Source organism: Gopherus evgoodei, chromosome 24, assembly GCF_007399415.2.
Source record: "Gopherus evgoodei ecotype Sinaloan lineage chromosome 24, rGopEvg1_v1.p, whole genome shotgun sequence".
Lineage (NCBI taxonomy): Eukaryota > Metazoa > Chordata > Testudines > Testudinidae > Gopherus > Gopherus evgoodei.
In genome coordinates, this window is record NC_044345.1 from 3,040,299 (window position 1) to 3,063,185 (window position 22,887).

At 52.0% G+C, this 22,887-nt stretch overlaps 1 protein-coding gene across 4 annotated transcripts; it reads right to left on the reverse strand.

Annotated features, from left to right (window-relative positions):
* Positions 1 to 7,322: 7,322 nt before the first annotated feature.
* On the reverse strand, positions 7,323 to 22,643 carry LOC115639552. 4 transcript variants are annotated; one of them, XM_030542493.1, is made up of 7 exons: positions 20,718 to 22,643; positions 14,147 to 14,362; positions 11,864 to 11,965; positions 10,790 to 10,828; positions 10,027 to 10,088; positions 9,182 to 9,283; positions 7,323 to 7,943 (listed from the first exon to the last, which is right to left on the reverse strand). In XM_030542493.1, exons 1-7 carry the CDS (start codon positions 20,866 to 20,868, stop codon positions 7,794 to 7,796), a joined length of 822 nt encoding a protein of 273 aa, XP_030398353.1. In that variant the 5' UTR covers positions 20,869 to 22,643; the 3' UTR covers positions 7,323 to 7,793. The 4 variants fall into 4 exon arrangements, with proteins under 4 accessions (XP_030398353.1, XP_030398354.1, XP_030398356.1 ...); XM_030542494.1 differs by lacking the exon at positions 9,182 to 9,283; XM_030542496.1 differs by lacking the exons at positions 7,323 to 7,943; positions 9,182 to 9,283; positions 10,027 to 10,088; positions 10,790 to 10,828; positions 11,864 to 11,965 and adding an exon at positions 11,973 to 12,594.
* Between the last annotated feature and the right edge of the window lie 244 nt (positions 22,644 to 22,887).

Sequence of the window (22,887 nt, forward strand, 5' to 3'; positions counted from 1 at the left end):
TAGATGGACCATGACGGGTCTGATTCAGTCCACCAGTTCCTAGCTCCTTCTAAAGATCTAAGCAAGGGATCCTATTTCCCAGGTAAAGATCTTATTGTCCGCATGAACTCTGATGGTGTCAGCTCTGTGGGATATAAACTGATTCTCAGCTGCTGCCTACGCAGTGCTGCAGCTGTTACCATTGGGCTGGGCTGGACACAGGCAGAGGCGAGGGTAACAGTGTTTCCCCCAGTATTCTTGGTTCCTGTACATTACACCTGTTTGTTTTTAAAACCACCAGCTGTGGGTTTGGGTGTGTGCGTAGTGGGGGAGGAGGTGGGGTGATGGAGGGAAGTTGCTTTTTCCTCTAAGCTCACTCAGTGATCACGGGCTGTGCACACTTTTCCAGCGGGTGCAAAGAATCTCAGAACAGACTGCCGGGGGGGAGATGGAGCATGTGACCACCGCAGAGAGTTTCTTCAAACACTGAGCAGGAAACTTTATCCCAGTAAGGGAAAATGCATTCTCCTTCTGGCTGCACCGTGGAGTTTCTGCCCTATAACCTTCCCCATCTTGCCAGACTTCCTGTTACAATTTTAAAGAGCACGACATGATCACAGAAGGCCAGCTTTTCATTTACACTACGGCCTTGGCTACACACACAAGTAAACTGCTTTAACCACACTGCTGTAATGAAAACTGTACAAGCAATAGTGTGATGCAGTTACATCCGTCTAGCTTATTGCCATAAATGTATCAGGCCTGGCCTTCACTGAAGTGTTAGCTACAGTGGAGTGGTGCTTTAAACTCTACCGGGCACAGCAGGGGGTGGGTTGGAGCTCAAATGCTGCCTACATTTGTGGACACTGTGCCACAACTGCCCATGCTCTGTGCAGTGTGAGTGGTGATTGTGCCACAGATCTCACTCAAACTAGGCTGGCTGCAGGGGAATTAACACGAGTGTAGGGACGTGGAGCTAACGGTGCCGTGAAGACAAGTCACGGGTCGGGTGGGCGGGGGTGGGTGGGGTAGTGTAATTGAGAATCAGCTCTTTTGGGGTGTGGTTAGTTTAATTGTTTCCCTTTTATAGCTACAAAGATCCAGATCCTGAAATAAGAACATGCAATCGGCCGTACCAGCTCAGACCAATGGTGCATCTAGCCCGGTGTCCTGTCTCTGACAGTGCCAGGTGCCCCAGAGGGAACGAGCAGAACAGGGCGATGATCCAGTGATCCAGCCCCTGTCGTCCAGTCCCAGCATCTGGCAGTCCGAGGTTTAGGCACAATGGGAGTTAGGAAGCGAAGAGCTCGCACCCTTGCCCCAGTTAGGAGCCGCAGTGACTTGAAACAAGAACAGGAGCGCTTGTGGCACGATTACTAACACATTTATTTATCTGTTAGTCTCTGAGGTGCCCCAAGTGCTCCTGTTCTTTTTGTGGACACAGACAAACACGGCTGCTTCTCTGAAATCAGTGACTTGGCTCCGTCTCCTGGCACAGAGCGGCCCACCTACACAGAGCAGCTCCCCTACTCAGTTTCCCTTGGTGTGTGAACCAACCTACCCAAAGCGGGGAAAGAACCACTTGAAAAATAGGAAAATGTGATTGTAGAAAACATGCCAGTTAGCCAGGGTGGGGTTAGTTCAAGCTACTTTTAATCCTTTTCTTTCTAGACTGGATTCCAGGCCGCTATTTTCCCTCCAGATTTGTCCCCTAATTTAAAGGTGGTGAAAAAGGGTTCCACTCCCTCTATGACCAATGGGAATGTTGTCGTGACAAGGGAAGACAAGAAGATATTTAACTAAAAGGGAAAACGAGGAAGGTGGGTGAGAGTGGAAAGAATGCGGGGGAGTGAAATGATGATGGAGGGGTTTGGAGTCTTCTGGACACCTCTCTGAGCACTGGAAACATCCTGTATTTTCTCCTTTTTCCCCAGGAGAAGAGCTGGGTCTCAGACGCCCTCCCCACCCAGTCGGCCTGTGGTGATGGCCAGTGTCCCCCTTGATGGATCACGCTGAGCAATGTTAGTCTGTGACACGCCTCGAGCTGCAGGTCTGAAACCCTTGTCCCTCCTTGGTCCCCTCCTGCATGGGCTTCATGAGTAAAGCCAGTTCATTCTCTAATTAAGCTCCATTAAGGCAGACACAGAGGATATGTTTGAGATGAGACCATGGGGCAGAAATCTAATTATGGAGAGCTTGCATCACGGAGCATGTTTTTCCCTCCCTGGTGGAGTCTCCCCCCTCGCTCTGCATTATTTTTTTCCATTGCACCTTTGTTGTTTGTTCCCTGCGAACTTTGCCACCTGCTCTCGGACATGATGTCATTCGTCAAGGGTGACTCTGACTGTGAGGCTCCTTAGTCCGGCGGACAAAGCACTTAGCTGGACCTTGGCAGACCTGAGGCCAGTCCCAGCTCTGCCCGAGACGCTCTGTGTGTCGGTAGGCAAGTCAGTTCCCCTCTGCGGGCTTCCATTTCCCCAGCTTGGAGCTCCCCAGGGGACTAACGGGGCTTTCCACCAGCTGTGGATCTGGCCCTAGCACTGTTGATGACAGAGCAGTTGAATGGAGAAGGGGACTGGAGTCAAGAGGGAAACCAGAGGCCAGAAGGGTCAGTGTAATACATGGAAAAGAGCAACAACCCAACCAAAAAAAAGAGGCAGGAAAAATGCCCAGGAGCTGGGAAAAAGGAGATGACAGTGAACATGTGATGACAGCAATCTGCCCCAAGAGGGGGCTCCAACCAGAAAAAGGCACATGGTCTCTGCACCCCACCCGGAGCCGGCCATTAGGGGTCGTGCTCCACGCAGGCAGCAGCCCAGAGCTGCAATTTCGGGGAATTATCTGAGCCAAATCAGAAGGAATTGGAGATTTCTCTCTCTCTCTCTCTCTCTCTCTCTCTCTCTCTCTCTCTCTCTCTCTCTCACACACACACACACACACACACACACACACACACACACACACACACACACACACACACACACAGTGGGACTTTATTCCAATTCACGGGGGCTCTGCGGAGAATCAGCAGCTCAGATCCCGTGAGGGGAGCAAGTCTCGGATCAGTAGCTAGGGGAGGGCCAGATAAATCAATCCCACCTTCCCCCCAGGCTCCCTGGAACAACTGAACATTTCTGAGGCTCAGAAAAAGCCAGTGAAATTCCCCTCCCCCGTTTGGGCCATACATCGCTCCCCCGGCCGATAGTTTATTTGTCTTACGGTAGCGCCAGAGGGAGCCCTTCTCGTGGAGCAAGCCCCCCATGGTGCTAGGCGCTGCACAGACACAACAGAAAGATGAGGCGTGCCCCAAAGAGCCTACAGCAGAAGACAAGAGACTACAGGTGGCTACAGACAGACGGGGCAGCACAAGGAAACAATGAGCCAGTCCAGGTTCTGATGGGCAGGTCTCAGCTCCCTGAGTTTGTTGGGGGCCTCACGGCAAAGGAGAGGGAGCCGGGCCACGTGGCAGATTTGCTCCACAGAGCAGAGGAGTCCGCGAAGGCCTGTTGAATACCCTATGCCAGTACGGCGAGCAGCTCGTCCGTCTAATGCGCTTGTCTGAAGTGGCTGGCGCCTCCAAAGCCTAGTGGCCGGATCCGATGTGGAGGCAGCTGGAGCGTGTCCAGCAAGTGCCTCCCCTGCGCGGCTCTGGTGACAGAATCCCGACAGCACCGCCTTAGGCAGCGGAACCGAGGCAGGAAACTAAGAGCTGGTTGACACACAGATGTTGCCCTGGGATAAGTAAAACCAGGTTAGTTGGCCCAGGGCAAGCCCCTGCATGGGCACTGCTCACAGCTGGATTATAGAGAGTCAGCCTAATTCAGTCAATGGCCCAGCCAGAGTAGGGGGCATGGCCAGAGTAGGGGTGAGGCCAGAGGCAGCTGTAATTATACCAGGGGCCCTAAAGGCCAGGTTTGAACCAGGGCAGCTCCCTGATGATTGAAATCTGGGCAAGCCCCCAGTGTAATTTCATGTCTCTAAGGTCACGGCCCCTGGCCCAGAGCAGGGGCTTGAGTCATAGCCACAGAGGGGCTGGGGGAATGGTCTGCTGCTCAATCAGCAGTTGGGGGCGGTGGGGACAGGATATTCCATTTATAACCCCCGGCACACCATCCTTCGCCCCCAGAAATCCCACGTCTGTGAGGGAGGTGGGAGCATACGAATCGCACCTTGCTTTTTTGCAGACGACGACTATAAAAAGATCCACCCCGCGGAAATGTCAGCCACGAAAAGTTCAGTGCTAGGCAGCAGCAGCAGCATAAATCATTGTGTGTGCACATACACATGAACACATGTGTGACACGCAAACGTGTGTGTGTGTGTGTGCATGCACATGTGCTGCAGAATGATCTAGTGATCAGCACCTGCTATTTCATGGCAGGAGCGCCGGGTGGGTTGCTAGGGAGAGTTTGCTTAGCAAATAGAACACTGGGGGGGGGGCTTTCTTTTCTCCCCCACAAAAAAATCATCCTGTTTTCTTTGAAACCAGACCCCAGGCCCATTGCCCCCACCAACCCACTTGTGCCTCATCGTCCTCAGAATGAGTCACCTGACAAAGGTGCCATGGTTTCGGAGCGTGAGTCATTTCCTTTGACTTTTGCATTGTCTTATTTTCCCCTTCCACCTTTTCCATGAAAGATCCAGCCCCGTCTCTTCCTCAGAGAGGACTGTGAATAGCAGCAAATTCATTTAGAGTTGGGGTACCCTCATGCCCCTGAATGTAATTCTCCGTGGCACCTCACCAGAGCGTGAAACGCCAGCATGTGGAACCAGCAGCGTCACACACTCAGTTTGCACCGGTGCAAATGGCTGGGTAAGGTGCAGGGCTCTGGGGAATCAGGCCTGCATGCTAGGAAGTGCATGGGATAGGAGGCTGAAGGCACAGTCGATACCCTGCTGGTGGACTATTCCTGTGGCAAATCTGCTACAGACTATGGTGTTTATGTAAACAACACCCCCATCTCAGCCGCAACGCTCAGCCCAGCTGTGCGAGATTGGCCGACAGACTCTGGGCGCGTCTACACTAGCAAAGAAGAGGCCTCCAGGTCACCGAGTCTGCTAAACCACTGGAGCAAACGTCTTGGGGCCAGAGCTAAGACAGGGGCCAAATTGCCCTGTCTCCTTGTGCCAGCCTCCTCCATGGAGAGGGACATGGGGTTTGCATTTCAGGCGGTCTTTGGCCTAACATGCATCCCTGCTATAGGGCTGGAGGGACAGTTCTGCCCTGACCATGCCCCCTCCCAGCTTGACCACGCCCTCTCCCCTTTGTCCTCCCATGCTCTGTTCCTGCTCCGCCCCCAGCATAGCCCCTTCCGAGATGCTGCATGTGGCTGCAGGTGTCAAGGGCCTCGGGGCAACAATGAACTGGACCAACAGGTGTTGCCTTGTCTGCACTCCGGCACCCTCTGCTGCTGGCACCAGGGAACTGCACTGGCCCTAGGGCTGGCGTGACATCCTGAACCCAGCCCATGTGAACGTGCCGAGTCAAATCAAGCTGTGATCTTGTGGTGGGACTTTTTGTTGGACATAGTCACGAGTTCCCAGTCAGGCCCAGCACCATTGCCCCGAGGGGGTCAGAATTCCCCGGTGCGCAGACTGAAAAAAAAACCCAGCTAGAAATTCCATCAGACCCCCTGATGCTGAGCAGTGAATACCCCCGACTTGCCATTTGGTGTCTGGACTTTTGTGGACCATTCAGATCAAAAAATGGGGCCCGGAAAGATGTTTGCATTACAGATAAGTGCATTTCTGTGAACACGAGTACAAACTCCCAGAAAGAGGAAGCAGCTTCGCTATCTGCGTTTAACCAGGAAGTTAAAACATGAGTTATTTCTTCTTTTGCTCAGTTTTCATTTCAAGGGCTGGATTCTCAGCTCCCTTCCTGGTGTGAATCTGAAGTAACTACTGGCTTCTGTGCAGCAACTGATTCATTTGCACCTTGTGCTTGCTGTGGAAAGCAGGAGGAGTTGTGGGGCCTGAGACCTTAGTCTAGCCAGAGATGATAAAACTGCCCTCACAGAGTGCATTAAAGATAGTGAAATGCTCAGATAACTGAGTATTGGGGGGCCATGTAAGTACCCAAGTAAAATGTTACTGCCTTGGTGTAGTAGAATTGTACCCCTTGTTCCAGCGTGAGTGACAACACAAGGTACAAGGCAATGGGATGCCAGAGCCCTCTGCATTTTCACTGGTGTCCCTGAGATCCGACCTGGCCCACTGCGGCTTTTTAGACATGCCTATCCAAGCTTCAGCATCTGCAGCTGAGCCTGGCCTCCTTCGCTCTGGGCCTGTGACGATCTGGGGACGTTCTCTGAACAGTGCAGGAATTCGGTATGAAATGATGAGCACTCTGGGCGTATCTGTATCGAGCTGAAAACTCCATTTTGAAGGTGCAGCCTTTTCTCTGGTGTCCATTCGCATCCGTGTGGGACCAAAACTGCAGCAGAGCTGTAGTGGTCCAAGGCGGAAGCGAACCAAGGCTGGAAATAGCAGGTTGTTAAATTGGGAGTGCTTGCCCATTGAAATAGAATTACTCTAAACAATAGACTGGCTTCCAACCAGGAGAACTGGGTTAGAGGCTGCCTGGCAGTGTCGGAAAGCTCAGATCCTCAAAGGCATCTGTTGCCAATGGGAGTTAGGCACCTAAATACCTCTGAGGATCAGGGGTCAAGCCACCTGGGATCAGGGGGTCTGGAACCATGTGAGGAGGCTGAGCAGGAAGCCACCTGACAAAGGGGGATAAATGTTACAAAAGGGCAGGAGCTGCCTCACTCAGGGCCCATTCTTCTTCGGCTCAAGAGGGGCGAGAAGCACCCCAGCATGTAGGCACTTGATGAGCTAGGGGACTCTGCCTACCTACCTGAGCACAGCTGGTCCCCCCTGGACTCCGCTGGGAAGGGTGAGCAAGTGGGAGGCCCTGCGGGTTGGAGGTGAGTGGTCTGTGGGAGCTGGACTCCCTTGTGCTTTCTCTGGTCACTGACAACGATGGGTTAGAATTCAGGGCTCGGCGTGTGCCTCTGAGAGAGGTCAGTGGTCACCCCTTTGGGTGGGGGTCCGGCAGAGGGCGTGGTAAGCAATAGCTGGTGGGTCAGCACTGAGCCAGGGGCTACGTCCTGGACAGAGGGCTCCAGCCCTCGGGAGGAGGTGGTACACAGAGGGTCTGTGCCCCAGGGCTGTGTTCAGCCTGCAGAGCCTTCAATCATCCAGAGGCAGGGTTCCCTCACAGCGGTCTAGCGAGTGGCTGAGAGGGGCGCTCACTTGGGGCTGGGATATGGCCTAATCCTGCTTTCTTTGCAAACCCCCAACACCCACCAGTTCGAGAATTGGGGCCAGCTGTGTTTCAAACATTAAATATTACTTTATTGGATGAAATCCTGTGTATTACACACACACACACACACAAATTACCCCACCCCCATTGGATTGCCCTACAATTTTGATACTCCCGGAACCAAAAACAGTCCCCAATCTTGTTAGGATTTAGACATGTACTTAACATTATGGAGAATCAGGGCCAAAGTTGCCATCCACAAGAGAGCAGCACCACAATCAAGGCTAGGCAACAATCCAGTGCCAGGCAGGGTATTAGGATTCCTGGGTTCTGTTTCCTCGCTCTGTTGCTGGCTTGAGAGGCACAGTCACTTTGCCTTTCTGTGCCTCAGTTTCCCCTTCTAAATGGGGCTGTTGATATGTACCCCCACTTGCAATGCACCGTGAGATCTACAGGAGAAAAGCTCTGTGTAAGGGGTGAGATTGACTGTCACCTCCCTTCTTCATCAGGGGACAAGGGGAAGATTTGGAGTGGGCTGGGATTGTCATACAGAGCTTTCTTCAAAAGTGACCAAAGCCTCTGTGGTTTCTCCATGTGATGACGTTGCGCTGAGGGGCCAGGAAGCTCTGACAGGGTCTGACATCCTGGGATCGCTGTGCGGGGCTGCGCTATCAGCTGCTGCGTTCTGGTCAATCTAAGAGAAGCAAAATCCACATGAAAATGGCCTGGAAGGAAGCCAGGGAAGAGATCAAAGGCTTCCTCAGGCACTTCCCTTTCAGCACACAGCTGCCCGTGACTTGTGGGTGCTGGTGGGCACAGGATGGCAAGAGATGCAGAAACCAGCCCTCCTGCCTGGGCCCGAGATTCTGGACTAATCACAAATCCGACTCTCCAGGAGCCCGACTGCTTGGGGTCAGCTGTGGAGTTTGCATCAGGACCGCTCGTCTCTGGGCACCTCCCCGGTGACCTGCAAACTCCTCTGTGCTTTGAGACCAGCTAGGACAAGCCTGAGAAGTTCTCATTCCCCTCACACACCGGTGTCATCCCTGCTTTGGGCTGGTGGAAAGAAGAGCAGGAGATGGCAGGAGCAAAGGCCCTGCGGGCAGGCAGACAACTCCCTCCTCTACTCCCAAACCAGGAAGGGGTTAATGACCTCCTGTGGTCACAATCAGCCCCACCTGCGTCGTCAGGTGTGCCAGAGCTGAGACTTGGAGGGAGGAAAGGCTGCATCCTCTGCTTGCCGGGCAGCTGTGGGGAGACTGGTCTCCAGTGAGCTGTGGGTGTTTTCCATTGTCTTTGGGCTGCTCTGGCTCTCTGGATGGGATGAGCTCCCTCAGAGGCACCCAGCCGGCAGGACTACTGTCACCCAGGGATTGACCTTCAAGGTAAGTCACCCAGGCTGGGATGGGGAGAGGCAGCCTTTGGCGACGCCCCATGCTAAGTGGGTATTAATAACACCCAGCTCTTAGTGAGCAGTGGATGAAAAGTGCAAGTGTGTCGTGTGGGAGGGTTAAAAACCTCCTAACTGCATCTGTTCAGCAGCTACCTTTCATCCAGCCCTGGCTCCTACCTGTGTCCAAGATGGAGACATGCCCACAGGCTAGTCCAGAACTAAGGTTTGCTGTTGGGGAAGGAGTATGTGGGTGGGCGGGCGGGACAGGGATGGCAGAAGGAGAGAGACATCCAGGGAGAAAGAGAGAGACCGAGCAAGACAAAGAGCCCAGCAGACACCGCCTGGAAGCTGGGAGCAGGGTGTCCAAGAGGAGTCCCTGGAAAGAGCAGCTGTCGTGGGTGCTGCAGTCAGTCAGAACTAAGCGTGAAGTTTTGCCATCGGCATCAGGGGCCAAGGATTTCACCCTACTTCTTGGAGCAGCTGCTGGCCTGTTGCTCTTTATTTTCAGAAAGTAAAACCAAGGAGCAGTGACTTCTTGCCTGGCTGGGGGAAGGATCTGGGTCAGAGAGAGCTTGTTTGTCTTTCTCAGTGCTTAGAGTCTCCTTTGCCTGCAGCATCTCTGCATGGGTCTGATTCCATGCCTGCAATACAAAATACAGCCACAGTAGATGGCTCTTCGCCTGTGTGTGTGAATAGGGTGACTCACGGCTGTCTGCCTAGGGGGTGTTCTGAAATGCTTCCCAAATGTGAATGGATGGAGCCTTGTTGCACTCTTGCTAAGCATTGTTATTCCCATGTGGGGAAACTGAGTCACACAGGTGCAGTGGGTTGCCTGGGGATAGAGCTAGGCACAGAGCCCAGGTGTCTGTCACTGGGCACTGGTCCCATGTGAACTAAGGGCCATAGTTTCAAACCACTTTTGTATTGGTGCAGGTCTGCTGGAATCAAGGGAGGTATGTGGGCATGAAACTGGATTAACACAGGGGCTGAATCAGGCCCTCAATTTGAAAAAATGGTTTAAGGCAATCTAGGAATAAAGCCCCATTCGTGCGCAGGTGCTCACACTGAGGCTTTCTAAGCCATGGAGTCATTGCAATAGAAACCTATAAGTGGCGCTGTGGGGTGAGCGCTTTGAGATCTATGGATGCAAGTAGGGTCTGGATCACTTACGCCTCCATTTTACAGATGAGGAAACTGAGGCCTGGTGAGGTGACTTGCTCAGGGTCCGGTGAGGAACAGAGGGCAGGATTCTGAACTCTCAGCCCCCTGCTCTCTCTCTCCATTCGGCTGGGCTAGCTCAAAGAGCGAGCCGGGTTCTAATCCTGGCACAGATGGTCATTTGCTGGGTGGCAGGAGGGGAAGGAAATATGTCTTAGGGACCTACCTCCTGATGAGGGATAACATGGGCTGCACCGTGAACCACCTGATTGTCCTTTGAATCAGAGTCTGCAATACAAAGCATCGAGCTGGTAATAAACCCACAAAGAAAAACAAGCCAAGGAAAAGCAGGTTATGTAAAAATCTGTTGCTCCTCACCCCTTCCTGCTCAGAGCAATAATGGGGACTTGGCCCCAGCCCCTCAAAGGGATTTAGGCAACTAATTCCCATTGAAATCAGGCCAACAGGAGTCAGACCCTTAAATACCTTTGGGGCAGGGACTGTCTTTGTTTCCTGTGTTCATACAGCTCCTAGCATCCTGGGATCCCGGGCCATGGCTGAGGCTCCAGGTTCCATTGCAATATGAGTAACTAACGCATGTTTGTAGGATTTAGCCCTAACTGGGCTGAGCAGTGGAAACTGGCAATGCTCAATAAACAAAAAGTGCAAAAGGGAAAGGAAAACAGACCATGATGGGGTGGGGGGTATCTTGTTTGCAGTGTTATTGTAGCCATGTTGGTCCCAGGCTATTAGAGAGACCATCCCATTGAGAGGCCATGAGATCTGTACTCCTAAATCACTTGGGTCCAGATCCTTAAAGATGTCTGGGTGCCTAAATCCTGGTGAAATCAGGCCATCGGTGGGAGTTAGACCCTTAAATAATTTTGAGGTTCTGGCCCTGGGGCAGCCCCAGATCCTAACTACTCAGATACTCCAATGATGGGCACAGCACAGTGTGAATATAACGGAAGGAGGGGAGTGAATCTTACCCGAGGATTGATCAATGGACCCCGCTCTGCTGCGGCTTTCTGAGGAACAAAACCAAAGGGCGGCGTTAAGTGAAATCACCGGGGGGATAAATGGTTTTTACGTTCTTCTGCATTCTCCAAAGAAAGCCCCGTGGCGGTGAGGAAGACCGAGGGAGGCGGGGAGTGGGGGTCAAAGGGCTTTGGCAGGAGACTCTAGAGCAGGGGTTGGCAGCCTTTCAGCAGTGCTGTGCAGAGTCTTCCTTTAGTCACTCCGATTTAAAGTTTCACGTGCCAGTCATACGTTAACGTTTTTAGAAGGTCTCTTTCTCTAAGTCTATATTATAGAACTAAACTATTGTTGTATGGAAAGTAAATAAGATTTTAAAAATGTTTAAGAAGCTTCATTTAAAACTAAATTAAAATGCAGAGCCCCCCAGACCGGTGGCCAGGACCGGGGCAGTGTGAGTGTCACTGAAAATCAGCCTGCGTGCCGCCTTCGGCACACGTGTCATAGGTTGCCTGACCCTCCTCTAAAGTGAAATTTCAACCCTGACTCTCTTAATGAGCCGGCTAGTGTGTGAGTGCATCGTTGCTCTCTACTGGATGAAATCAAAACTACTCCATGGTGTCAAAGACCCTACACAGCTAGCCACTGGTGGGGATTCTCCTGTAGCTCAGGAGGCAGGGGCCTGAGGTTTGGGAGCAGCAGGATCTAAAGTCTGACCCTGCTGGGGCCCCAGCATGCAGCATAAGTCCCGAAGGGCTGTGGGGGCCTGAAGCAATGTTGCTTTCTGGCGTAGCGATGTGCCGCTGCCACGAGGTAGGGGCATCGTATTGCATGGGGCGTACAAGGTCACTCTGCACAGAGAATGCCACTGCGCCTCAGCCCGCCTGACCTCAACGCGCAGCCCAGGTTTGTTTCAGTGTCGGGCCCCCAAAAGAAGGACCATCTGGTTTAAAACCAGGCAGCTGACCTGCCTAATTCAGAGTCACCCCCCACCTTTCACGGAAGTTAACCTGGATTTGCACCAGGGCAGTTGAGATCAGAATTGAGCCTGGAATTTCCAGGCTAACAGAGCCAGGCCACACTCGCACCTCTCTCTGTGGTCTTCCTGTACGTGAAATACAGGGTGATCAACGCAATAACCATGAACGCCGGCGGGACCCAGAACTTGATTGAGCTGGAAACTGAGGCGCCTACAAAGGGAAGAGAAGGAATTGAGTCACAGCCAGGGCCAATTCCTCAGCTGGTGTAAACCCCTACAGCTCCAGGGATGGCAGCAGAGCCGGGCTGATTCAGAGCAGCCTTGAATGGGTCTCCAGTTAGTTCACTGCCATAAACCCGCTTGCCACTTTGCCCTATATTGTAATGGTAGCACCGAGAGGGCTGGCCGTTGGGTGCTGCCTCTGCCCCATGGAGCTTACAGTCAAAGCAGAAAAAGGGAAACTGAGGCAAGGGGTGGAAGTAGAACTCAAGGCTCCTGAGTCCCAGGCCAGTGCTCTAACCAGCAGGCCACAGACCTATCTAGCAAATGTGCAGAGCTGTGGGTGGGAATACTGAGTCTGACGGTGGCAGTGCTCGCTCAGGGACACTGTACTGGAATTCTTGCTCTCTCCCCTGCAGATAGTGCACGTGTAGTTCAGGAAGCCATCGGCCGGCTTCTGGGTGATGTGGAGAACGGGCTCCTTGGACAGAACATGGCTTTTCCCGGGCTGCTGCCAACTGTACTTGATGTCCTCGCCTCCTTCCCGCATGGTGCAGGTCAAGGTGATGTTGCAGATCCCCTCCCCGAAGTGGATTGCAATCACTGGCTTTGACAGCTGCTCTGCTGGGTTGACACAGGGACAATCATCATCATCATCCTTTGCTCACCAAGCACCTCACTCAGGGAGGTCAGGATCATCCTGCCCATTGCACAGATAGGGAAACTGAGGCATGGAGCATGGGGAAATGACTTGCCCACGGTCACCCAGCAGGTCAGTCAGGGCCGGCGCTTCCATTTAGGCAGCCTAGGCAATTGCCTAGGGCGCCAGGCGGCTCCAGTGGACCTGCCGCAGGCATGCCTGCAGCAGCTCCACCAGAGCCGCGGACCAGCAGACCCTCCGCAGGAATGCCTGTGGCAGGTCCACCGGAGCCACAGGACCAGCGCGCGGCATGGCGAAATGGCCGTGCGCCTAGGGTGCTAAAAGCACTAGCGCCAGTCCTGAGGCCAGTGGCAGAGCTGGGGCTAGAACCTGGGTCTTTAGAGTCCCAATCCAGCACTCTGGGCACATGTGTGGCAGATCCAACTGCAGTGTCTGCAAATTTAGCTGCCTGTAATTGCAGTCAGAGCCAGCTCCAGGCACCAGCAAAGGAAGCAGGTGCTTGGGGCGGCCAATGAAAAGGGGCAGAATGTCCAGGTCTGTGGTGGCAAGTTGGCGGCAGGTCCCTCGGTCCCTCTCAAAGCGAAGGACCCACCTCCGAATTGCTGCTGAAGAATGAAGCAGCACGGCTGAGCTGCTGCTGAAGGGCCGCAGATCGGGGCTTTTTTTTTTTCTTTTTTTTTTGCCACTTCGCCACTTGTGGCGGCAAAAAAGCTGGAGTTGGCCTTGCAGGGAGTAAATCCTAGGACTTAATCTTTATGATCTGTATTGTGGTGGCCCAGGGCCCCCTGGTGCTAGGTGCTGTACAGCCACAGACCAAAGGAATGGCCTCTGCCCCAGAGAGCTTCCAGTCACCTCTGTTTGCTGTTTGTGTGGGATGCTAAAGGCTGACATTTTGAAAGTCACCTAAGTGACTTGGACACATAAGCAGCTTTTGGGGGGCTGAGGCACTTAGCCTTCATTGGCTTTTCAGGAGATCTCGACTTGCCAAATTTTCTCGGAAACTTGTACCCAGTGTGCCTAGAAGTGACACTGCACCAGCAGGACAGAGAGCTGCTTTCGAGAAACTGTAGCTTGGCTAATAAAGCAGCCCTGGGGAGGGAAGGGTTAGCATTAAAGTCTGTATTGAGTGGCTTTTTGGTGGGGAGGAGGGTACACGCTGAGTGGAGGGACCCAGGCCTGGAATGGGGCAGATGCTGCTATTCTTTCTCTCTTAGTACAGCTTCGTTTCTTGTTTGCTTTGTCTTTGGCTGTGTGCTGAGCAGAGGTTATCCTTGAGCGGCTCATGGCAGGGCCTCAATCACTCCTCCGATGCCTGTGTGGCTACAGTTACACCCAGTTCAAATTTCTGAGTCATTCGAACCATTTCCCAACCTGCTGGAGTCTGCCATGTCCCCTTCTGCAAGAAATCCCATTTGGCTTATCTGAGTGGCTTTACTCCTGAGTAACAGCTCAGCGAGGGGAGTGGGGGCTCGCCCTGAATGCGGTTGGCAGAGCTTTCTGCCCAAGACTTACTGGTTTTGCGCCTAGTGGTGTCCTTTCCTGGGAGGAGAACTGTTGCGTTGGGCGTTGTGGGTCCTCCTTCTGTGGAGGTGGCTGTGTTCGTAGTGACCCATGTTGCATTTCTGTCTGTTCTCTCTGCTGTCCAGGTGAGGTAGCTCGCTGTTCCTCCGAGAGGCCCCCTTTCCCCCATGTCCTTGGACAATTGTCCTTGTTCTGCTGCTCTGGCAACTGCAAAAATTGTAACAGGTTTTGTTTTTTTGTTTTCAAATGAAAAATTGCACATTAGCACTACATAGACACAGCATTTCTGTGTGCTGTTTCTACAGTGCCCACGTCAGTGGGGTGCTGGTCCATGAACAGGGCTCCTAGGTACTACAACAATACAGATAATTAATATTAATTGCCAACCCAAGCGTTTAAAAACCAGGAGGCACGCTCCCAAAAATCCACACAGCTTATTAAAATCTCTTATTTTTCAGCTAGTAAATAACTTACGATTCTCTCTGTTTGGCTCCTGATTTCTGGGCCTCTAATGGGCAATTGCTTTATGTTTTCAGGCTTTTTGCTTTCTAATCCCACAGGCTAGAAATGTGTGCTTTGTTTGTTTGTTTGTTTGTTTGTTAAACAAATAAAGGAAGTGGAGATTATCATCTAATCACAGGATTCCAGGAACAGGCACTTTGAAAAATACCAAACATTGTGAACAGAACTGGGCAAAAAATATGTCAGTGAATGGTAAATTTGCCCCGCACAATTTTTTTTTTCAGGGAACCAAAACTATTTGCAAATTTGGGTTGAATTCAGCAAATAGTTTGTACAGGAAAAAAAAATTCTTTTTTGGAGGGTGTGAAGGGGAAATGTCAAATCAAACCATTTTGATTCAAATCAACATTTTCAAAACATTTCACTTGACCCAAACTAATTTTTGTTTGTTTGTTTATTTGTATTTCTGTTTCATGGAGGGGAAGAACAAAAACAAAAATACTCAGTTTTGGTTCAAAACAATCTGACTTTTTAGATTTTTGGTTTGGTCACTGAACTGAAAAAATCAGTTATTTGCCCAGCTCCAATTGCGAGACTCACGATACAGTCACAAGAGTTGGCAATACTGGGACTAATCCAGACCTGGCCTACGTTGGTTCAGCTCCAGCTGAGGTCAATGAAGCTGTATCAGCTAACGCCAGCTCTGCCTTTACCCCCCTCTCTTCTGTGTAAAACACACATTGCCATTCAGTGGGCCAGATTCTCTCATCTGATCCTGCCCCTCTGCTCCACTCAGGCAGCACTGATTTCTTTGTGACCTCAAAGCATCAAAACAATAATCTAAAAGGTAAAACAAGATCTAATAATAAACGTATACAGGTCTCATTGAAAGGTGACAATGTTGATTAGAAGGGTCACCAGCTCTATCATCATCTTGTTCATCATTCTGATCGCTGACGAGACTGTGCAGGTGACCACAGTCTTCATTGCCTTGGCACATACACAGGTCTGTCCAGGGCAAATTGTTCTGACCACAGGCATAGCTGATTGTGCGGCTACCCCTTCTGATGGAGTCACAGATAAGGTCTTGTAGAAGCTAAGATCCCACTGGGCCCTTGAAGGACACAGGAAGTCATTCATCATCCACATTTTTTCATCCATGTGACAATGGTGATCCAGCATCTGGTGTCATCCAAATCTGTGTTTGCCAAGATGCTCTTGTGACATGTTCTTCGAAACTGTCCACATGGTGGGCGTTTTCCCAGTGACTTGTCGATGGCTAGATTGAGAGGAAAGCAATTGAGGTCTCTGGGGGTCTACTTTTCTTTCTCGCTCTGGTCGTATGACACTGCTACCAACTTCCTTACTGCAGAAATTGCAGCTTGTCCATCAATCTCTCCTAATTTGGCAGGATCTCTGAAGTGGTATGCTCCCTTCGTGCTGACAATATTAAACACAGATTTCTCCCCCCCCCCAATACCAGATAGGGATGACACAGAGTCACATCCTATGAATGCATGTGCAGCCAGGAAGTACGTTGCAGAAGTCAGGAGTGAGTGCATCGCAGATTGCATGCATGGAGACAGAGTGATGCTTGCCAATTGCGCTTATCTGGCCCCCATTGCTGTAGGTTGTGCCTCGCAATCCTTAATGTAGTTATCCTTGCAACACCCCTGTGAGGCAGGGCAGAGCTATTGACCTCATTGCACTTATGGGGAAACTGAGGCTCAGAGCCTGGTGGACCAATGGGCAGTGGCGCTGGAACGCTTTTTATAGTGGAGGTGGTGAAATCCAGCAAAACTATCCCCAAACTCTTTACCTCATGTCTCCTTGCCCCCAGAGCTGGGGCTGGGAGCAGGGCCATGTCTCCAGGAGGGGAGGGCACATGGACAGGAGTAAGGGGACCGAGGCCAGGGCCCTGGCTTGGGGCAGGCGCGGGGCCAGTAGTGGAGTCCCGCATGCAGGGCTGACAGCTGGGACCTTGGGCATGGGGCCAGCAGCCAGGACCTCACATAAAACCTGGGGGCGCTGCAGCAACCCTCCATCACTAGTGCCCATGCCAATAGGCATTAGATACCGAAATACCTCTGAGGATCAGAGTCTAAGTGACTTGCCCAAAGTCCTGCAGCAAATCTGTGGTAGAGCACTGCAGGCACTTGAATCCTCTTGTATCTAGGCCAGTGTTTCTCAACCTTTTTGATACCAGGGACTGCTTGCTGCCTTCCTAAACTGTGTCAGGGAGATCTCAGGAACCGGCGCCGGTCCACAGACTGGTCATTGAAAAACACTCTCCTAGGCTACTTGCCAGCTGAGCATCCCCGGGACAGTGCGGAGGAGTTATCAACTGCTACGGAGTTGGTATGGGCGTTGCTCTGTCCCCAACACCCCTCTCTTGGCCCCAGTCCTGTGTGATCCATCTACCTACCTACTGAATCTAATCTAACATGGTACGTGACTGGCTGATCCTGATCCTGTGAGCTGGTGCATGCTCTAATCTCCTTGGGCCTGGGCACACTAGGATGAAAAGAGTTTTCTTTAAAACGTGTTTGAAAATACCCCCATTTAACCCTAATACCCCTAGTAGAAATGAACTGGGAGTGCGAGAATGAAAGCCTTGGTTGTCACTGCTCAGAAATATTGCAGGTGCCCAGTGCAGAGAGATGGTTGCAAACAAAAGAAAGGGTGAGTGGGTGATTAATATTTAGAGACATGCACAGTCCGGAGTAACCAGGTCAGGCTACTGAGATTGACAGCTTGATGGGCCTCTCTCTTATCCCAAGTATCAGGGGGTAGCCATGTTAGTCTGTATCCACAAAAACAAGGAGGGGTCCGGTGGCACCTTAAAGACTAACAGATTTATTTGAGCATTAGCTTTCATGGGTAAAAAACCCACTTCTTCAGATGCACGTCTTAAACCTACTTCTCTCATCCCAGTGTCAATCGAGGTGACTCTATAAAAGGCACTCACAGGTGGAAATGGAGAAGGAACAAAGCTGGTGGGAGTGGAGAATTGGACCCTGCATCTGTTCCCAGGGTCTGAGAAATCCTCCCCTCCCCTCAGTCTCAGGGAATATTATCCAGAAGCTTTTCTCGGAGCTCATCCCTGCAGCGGCCGAGCCTTTGACTATGAAGTGCTATATTCCTCTTTGATTATTTAAAGACATGGTAATGCGAAGCAATCCGAGGATCTGCATTGCAAAGCAGGAAGTTTGAAAAAATTGCCCGCAATCATTAGCTTCCCATTCAAGCTGTTGCCTCATGCAGGTTTCTGACATTCCCTTGCCCCTTGGGATAGTAACCAGCTCCAAGGCTCTGGTTCTCAGGTCTGCGGACCCCCGGGGAGCCGCAGTCTAGGCCTCCCTTTGAAATTTTTTAGGGGTCTACACATGAAAGCAGGTTGAAAACCACTGTTCTAAGGGACAGAACATCATGGCACCTATCTCTGGGCCTGAACTCCTCTCTCCGTGCCCCCAGGTTCCAGTCTGCCTGGGATTGCTACATTTCTACCTGTCCCGCAGGAGAAAAGAGCCATTTGGATGGAAACTCAGACTTGAGCATCAAGACTGGTGCTGGAGGGATGAGCACGTCAAGGACCACAGCTTTGGGGTGCATCTGACTGGCTGGCCAGCTTTCTGAGCTAGAACAGTGTCCCGCCCTCAGAGCACACGCAGCCAATGAGTGCTCTGCTTCGAGTGTCTGGTTGGCTGCACAGGGGCCGTTGTGAGCGGAGCTCTTTGGGAAGCTGAGAACACGCGTCTTGATCGGTCCCCTGGGTACCATCTTGGCGGCATCCAGTGGGTGTCACTGTAATTCGGACCCCTGCGAGCGTCCCGTAATGCGCCCGCAACAGAGGGCGAGAAGATGAGATTCGTACTCGCTCAACGGGCAGATACAAGCGGGCAACAATCTGGAGTCATTAAAGGAACATAGTGACCCAGCTTGACCTCACCCGACATGCAGCTGCAAGCTAAGGCTTTGTCATAGCTGCCCCCCACCCCACCCCAAGCCCTCCCAGGGGTCTGGGCAGGGTGTACATACTGACCCTGACTACCTGCGGCGAGGACAAAACGGCTGCTGCCTGCTCTCCACTAGGAGAGCGATCTCCATGTGAAAAACCCACCCGGCCTCGGCAGTGAAGGCAAAACCTGTGGAATGTGGAGCAAGGGGGTGACCTTGGAGATTCCAGGCCCAGGGCTAGCCGGGGGGAGGGAGGGCTAGTCCCATCCTATGTCAGTCCTGCTGGGGCACAGGACTGGAGTGTCCGGCTTGTGACTTGTGCCCCAGGCTGCATGTTCTCTCACTGCTGTTTGAGGGAAATGGGACTTTGTGCCTGTCTGACAAAATCCTTGGTGCCATCTGTTTACAATTCCTCATCCTCAGCCAGCTCCGGTACTTCCCTTCTGATCAACCAAAGTGGGCACCAGAACGTTGGTGTAAATTAGAATCATGGCCTGTAAACTGGATTAACCGTCTCTCCACTGCAGCCACGGCACCAATGGATGCTCTCCGCAGCTTAGCGAGCACAGACACCCCCTAGGAGTGACCGACCACATCTCCGACTGACAGGAAGTGCCTGTTGGGTGAAGCAGCTGTTGCCCAACACCTGCTCAAGTAACCCTCCTAGAAGCATGGTGCTGAAGTGCTGTTGAGCAACACTTCCCCCAGAGCTCATGCAAAAACTAGGGGAGCATCAAGCGGTTACTTTGCTGCTTCATGGTGACAGATGGAAATAGCAGGACCCTGAGCAGCCGCAAACTGACCCTCGCAGGCAGTTGGGAAACTCACCCACTGCCCCCGACTCAGCTCTGCGGAGTGTGCAGTGATCTCTAGAATGTCTGAGCATAGCCAGGGATGGCTCAGTGTCTGCAAGAACCAGGCCTGAGGTCAGTGGATGGAAATCAGTAGCAGGGAAACTTCTAAAGCAAAGTGGTTGTTTATTTGTGTAACCGTCGCATTTAGGAGCCCCAGTCATGGAGCAGGACCCCATGGCGCTAAGTGCTGTACAAATATGCAGCAAACCAAGACAAGCCCCTTCCCCAAAGGGCTGACAATCGAAGTACAGACAGGAGACGGGGGAGCATCAGGAAACATTGAGACAACAGCCATCAGCCTGATAACCTGGAGTCTTGGCTCACCAGCAGCCTAACCATTGTCCTGTTGTTTGAGGTTTTCGCTCTGATTAGCTAATTCGGAATAAAAGAGCAGTCAACACACAAACTCTTCATTCAGCTGTGTTAGCTGCACAAGTTCAAACCCAGGCTGCTCTATTGGCTTGAACTCCCACTGCTAACCCAAGTTAGATGCTGACCTGTCTTATCTCCACTGCTATTTGAACCCAGTTTAGCTAACCTGAGTTAACTTACACTTCTTTTTGTAGTGTAGACGTGCCCCAGTGTAGCCAATCTGTGGACTCCCTGCTGCAGGAGACTGCAGTACTCTGGATTATACAAAGGGCTAACGCTGGATATTTAACCAACAGTGGCACTTCTTGTTTTCTGTGCTAAAAGACTAATTCAATCTTGTTTTATGGCTCTAGAGGTCAGAAAAGAAATCCTAGTAGCCAACCACACCTGCATCTTTGTCCAGCTGTATTATGGGGAGTTTTCAAACTCTTCCACAGCATCATGCAGAGGAAGGACTCCAGGCGTGGGGGACCGGTGGCAGGGGACAGCTTGTACAGTGTTTCTGGAACTTGTCCAGGTTCACAAACCAGTCAGTGACCAAGCTGGGACCACCACTCAGCTGAGTTCCCTACTGTGACTACTGGCCCACGCTCCATCCTATCCCACACTGACCAGTGGAGATTACAGCCCAGGTTCCAACTCCCTTCTGCCTCGTGATTAGACAACCTGCCCTTCCCAGAGCTGGGACTGGAAGCCAGGAGTCCTGCTTCCCTTCCCCTGCCTTCGCCACTAGACCAGATTCATCCTCCGGGGGTTTTGCTTTCACTTGATGCTCTGATATAAAAGCCCCCAGAGCGTCAGCTACATCCGTAAGCACAGATCTATCCTCTTACAGGTGCAGCCAGGGTCACTAAAGCCCACTAGAAAGAAAACAGCCCCCGATCTCCCTTCCTCCCCAGTCCCTGACTTGGACTCACCAGTTCCAGCACACAGCACCGAGATCCAAACCCACCACACGCTTCTGTCTTTTGGCCCCATTCTCTGAAACTCCACCACATGCAGCTGAATTCGCAAGCTCTTCCCTCTCCAGCTTCCTCTTGGGGGATTAAACAAATGCAAGAAATCCATGTAGCAATCTGGGTGATGAATAAGAAACAAGTGGCATTCTGGGCTTCTGGTTTACAGCTGGAGCGACTGGTTTGAGAAAGGTGGCTTTATTCAATTGCAATGTCTCATTGATTACTGAGTGTGTTTATCACAGTAATGCTGAAGGGGCTGCTGAAAGCAAGGAAGGGCAGGGTGCTTGGAGCTGTACAAACACCAGGTCACAGACAGTCCCTGCCATGAAGATCTTATAATCTAAATAGGCAACACAACAGGGGGAGGGAATAAAACATTCCAACAGCGATCAGGGTGATGGGGGCACATGTCATGTTGGTGACCCTATTTTGGAGGGAGTGGGCTTTAGTCAGTTCCATTAGCTAAATGGAAAGACATGGGATGGGAGAGGGTGGAGTGAACAGAGCAGGGAGAAGACCGATGAGGGGAAGGAGGGATGGATGTGGAGCTGCTGGTAATAATTCCTGAATACAGCTGCCCCTTGGTGATCCGAGCGGCTAGTCAGATTTCAGGGCCCCTGGGGCCGTGCCGGTGGGAAGTAGAAAGTGATGGAGTCAGGTATCTTGTCTGACGCTGTCTTGTTTGTTTAGTTACAAGGAAAGTACAAAATCCCGCTGCTCCAAATGCAGGAGGAACTGAGAATGAAAGAGGCAGTTTCTGAGCTCACAGCCCCAAGTCTCTGTAGCCAACAGCAGCCCCAACAGCTGTCCAGCTTTCTCCAGGGTGCCACTGTGCTCTCACGCTACGGCTTGGCTTTCAGGCTTTTGGCCTCCACCTCTCTGTTGTGTGTGATTTACATGCACCTGCTCCCCACTCAGGCCAGACTCCTGGGTGGGATCAAACCCCCCTTTCCCCTTGCGGGGGTGGGAGGCGGTTCTGATTAGCCCACCCTGACAGCTATGCTAATTGAAGGGTTTGCTGATGCCCAGTCTCAGAGCCCATGACCATCAAAGCAGTTACCAGTGCCCCTAGCATAACACTGCTGTACACTGGCCTGGCAATTGGGATGTTACTGTATGAATATATTGGGTTAACTCAACAGCGGGCTGGCTGGGGAAACAGGCACAAGGGAAAGGAACGGATCAAGGTAAGCGCCCGCTCAGCCAGCACTTGAGCTGGCAAAGGACAACACCAGACCTATGGGCTCTGAGGGCTCCGGCTCAGCCTACAGGGTCCGTCTTGAAAGTCCAAAGGCCGGGAACACAGAAGAACGAAAGAACTAGAGCAGGATTTAAAAGGGACCTGCTCAAGTGTGTGTATGCAGGAGGTTAAAGGGGGGGGCAGTATTTGTTTGAGGGAGCCAAATTGAGACATGACCCCGCTGGGGCTGCGTGAAGGAGCTGGCCTGCCTAGGTCGCTAGCAGGGGATGGTGAGACTGTAGGGGAAGAACTGGCTGGAGCCTGTCTTTAAAAAGCCTCTTTCTCTAAAAGCTTTGCTCCTACTGCAAAGAGAACGCGTGCTGTTGTCTGCAGAAGGCTGGCTGGTTGCCGTACGCCGGTCACAGTGTCCCAAAGGGAAGAACTGCCCATGCCGAATCTGGTCACACCTTCAGGATGCCCTGGGGGCGGGGGCAAGGGCTGTAGCCTGGGGCAAGGGCTAGGCTTGGGAGAATGGTGGCATTGTGTGCAGGAGGGCTTATGCCTGAGGGGATGCACGCAGAGACCACGTGACCCGCACACAATTCTCTGTTACTCACACTCTAGGGCACCCACCCCTCCCCTGTTCCTAGGGCTCAGCCATCACCCTGCGGGGTTGCAGGAGCTTTTACCAGTGAAAGAGCCTTACACAGTAATATCCTTATCCTCTATTTATTAACAATCACCCCAAACAGACTGCACACACTTAGGGTGACCAGACAGCAAGTGTGAAAAACTTGGACATGGGGTGGGGGGTAATAGGAGCCTCTATAAGAAAAAGATCCAAAAATCGGGACATCTGGTCACCCTACACCTACAGTGTTCACCCCTCCCAATAAGACGGATGAACTTTTCTCTGCTCGCCAGTCAGAATCGAGTCCATCTGGGGGA

Coding starts and splice junctions, on each gene's coding strand:
- LOC115639552 (XM_030542493.1), bottom strand. CDS start 20,868: ATGGATTTCTTGCATTTGTTTAATCCCCCAAGAGGAAGCTGGAGAGGG. Junction 9,284..10,026: donor ATGTTATCCCTCATCAGGAG/GTAGGTCCCTAA, acceptor TTTGTATTGCAG/GCATGGAATCAGACCCATGC. Junction 7,944..9,181: donor CAGATCCTTCCCCCAGCCAG/GCAAGAAGTCAC, acceptor TGCTTCTCTTAG/ATTGACCAGAACGCAGCAGC.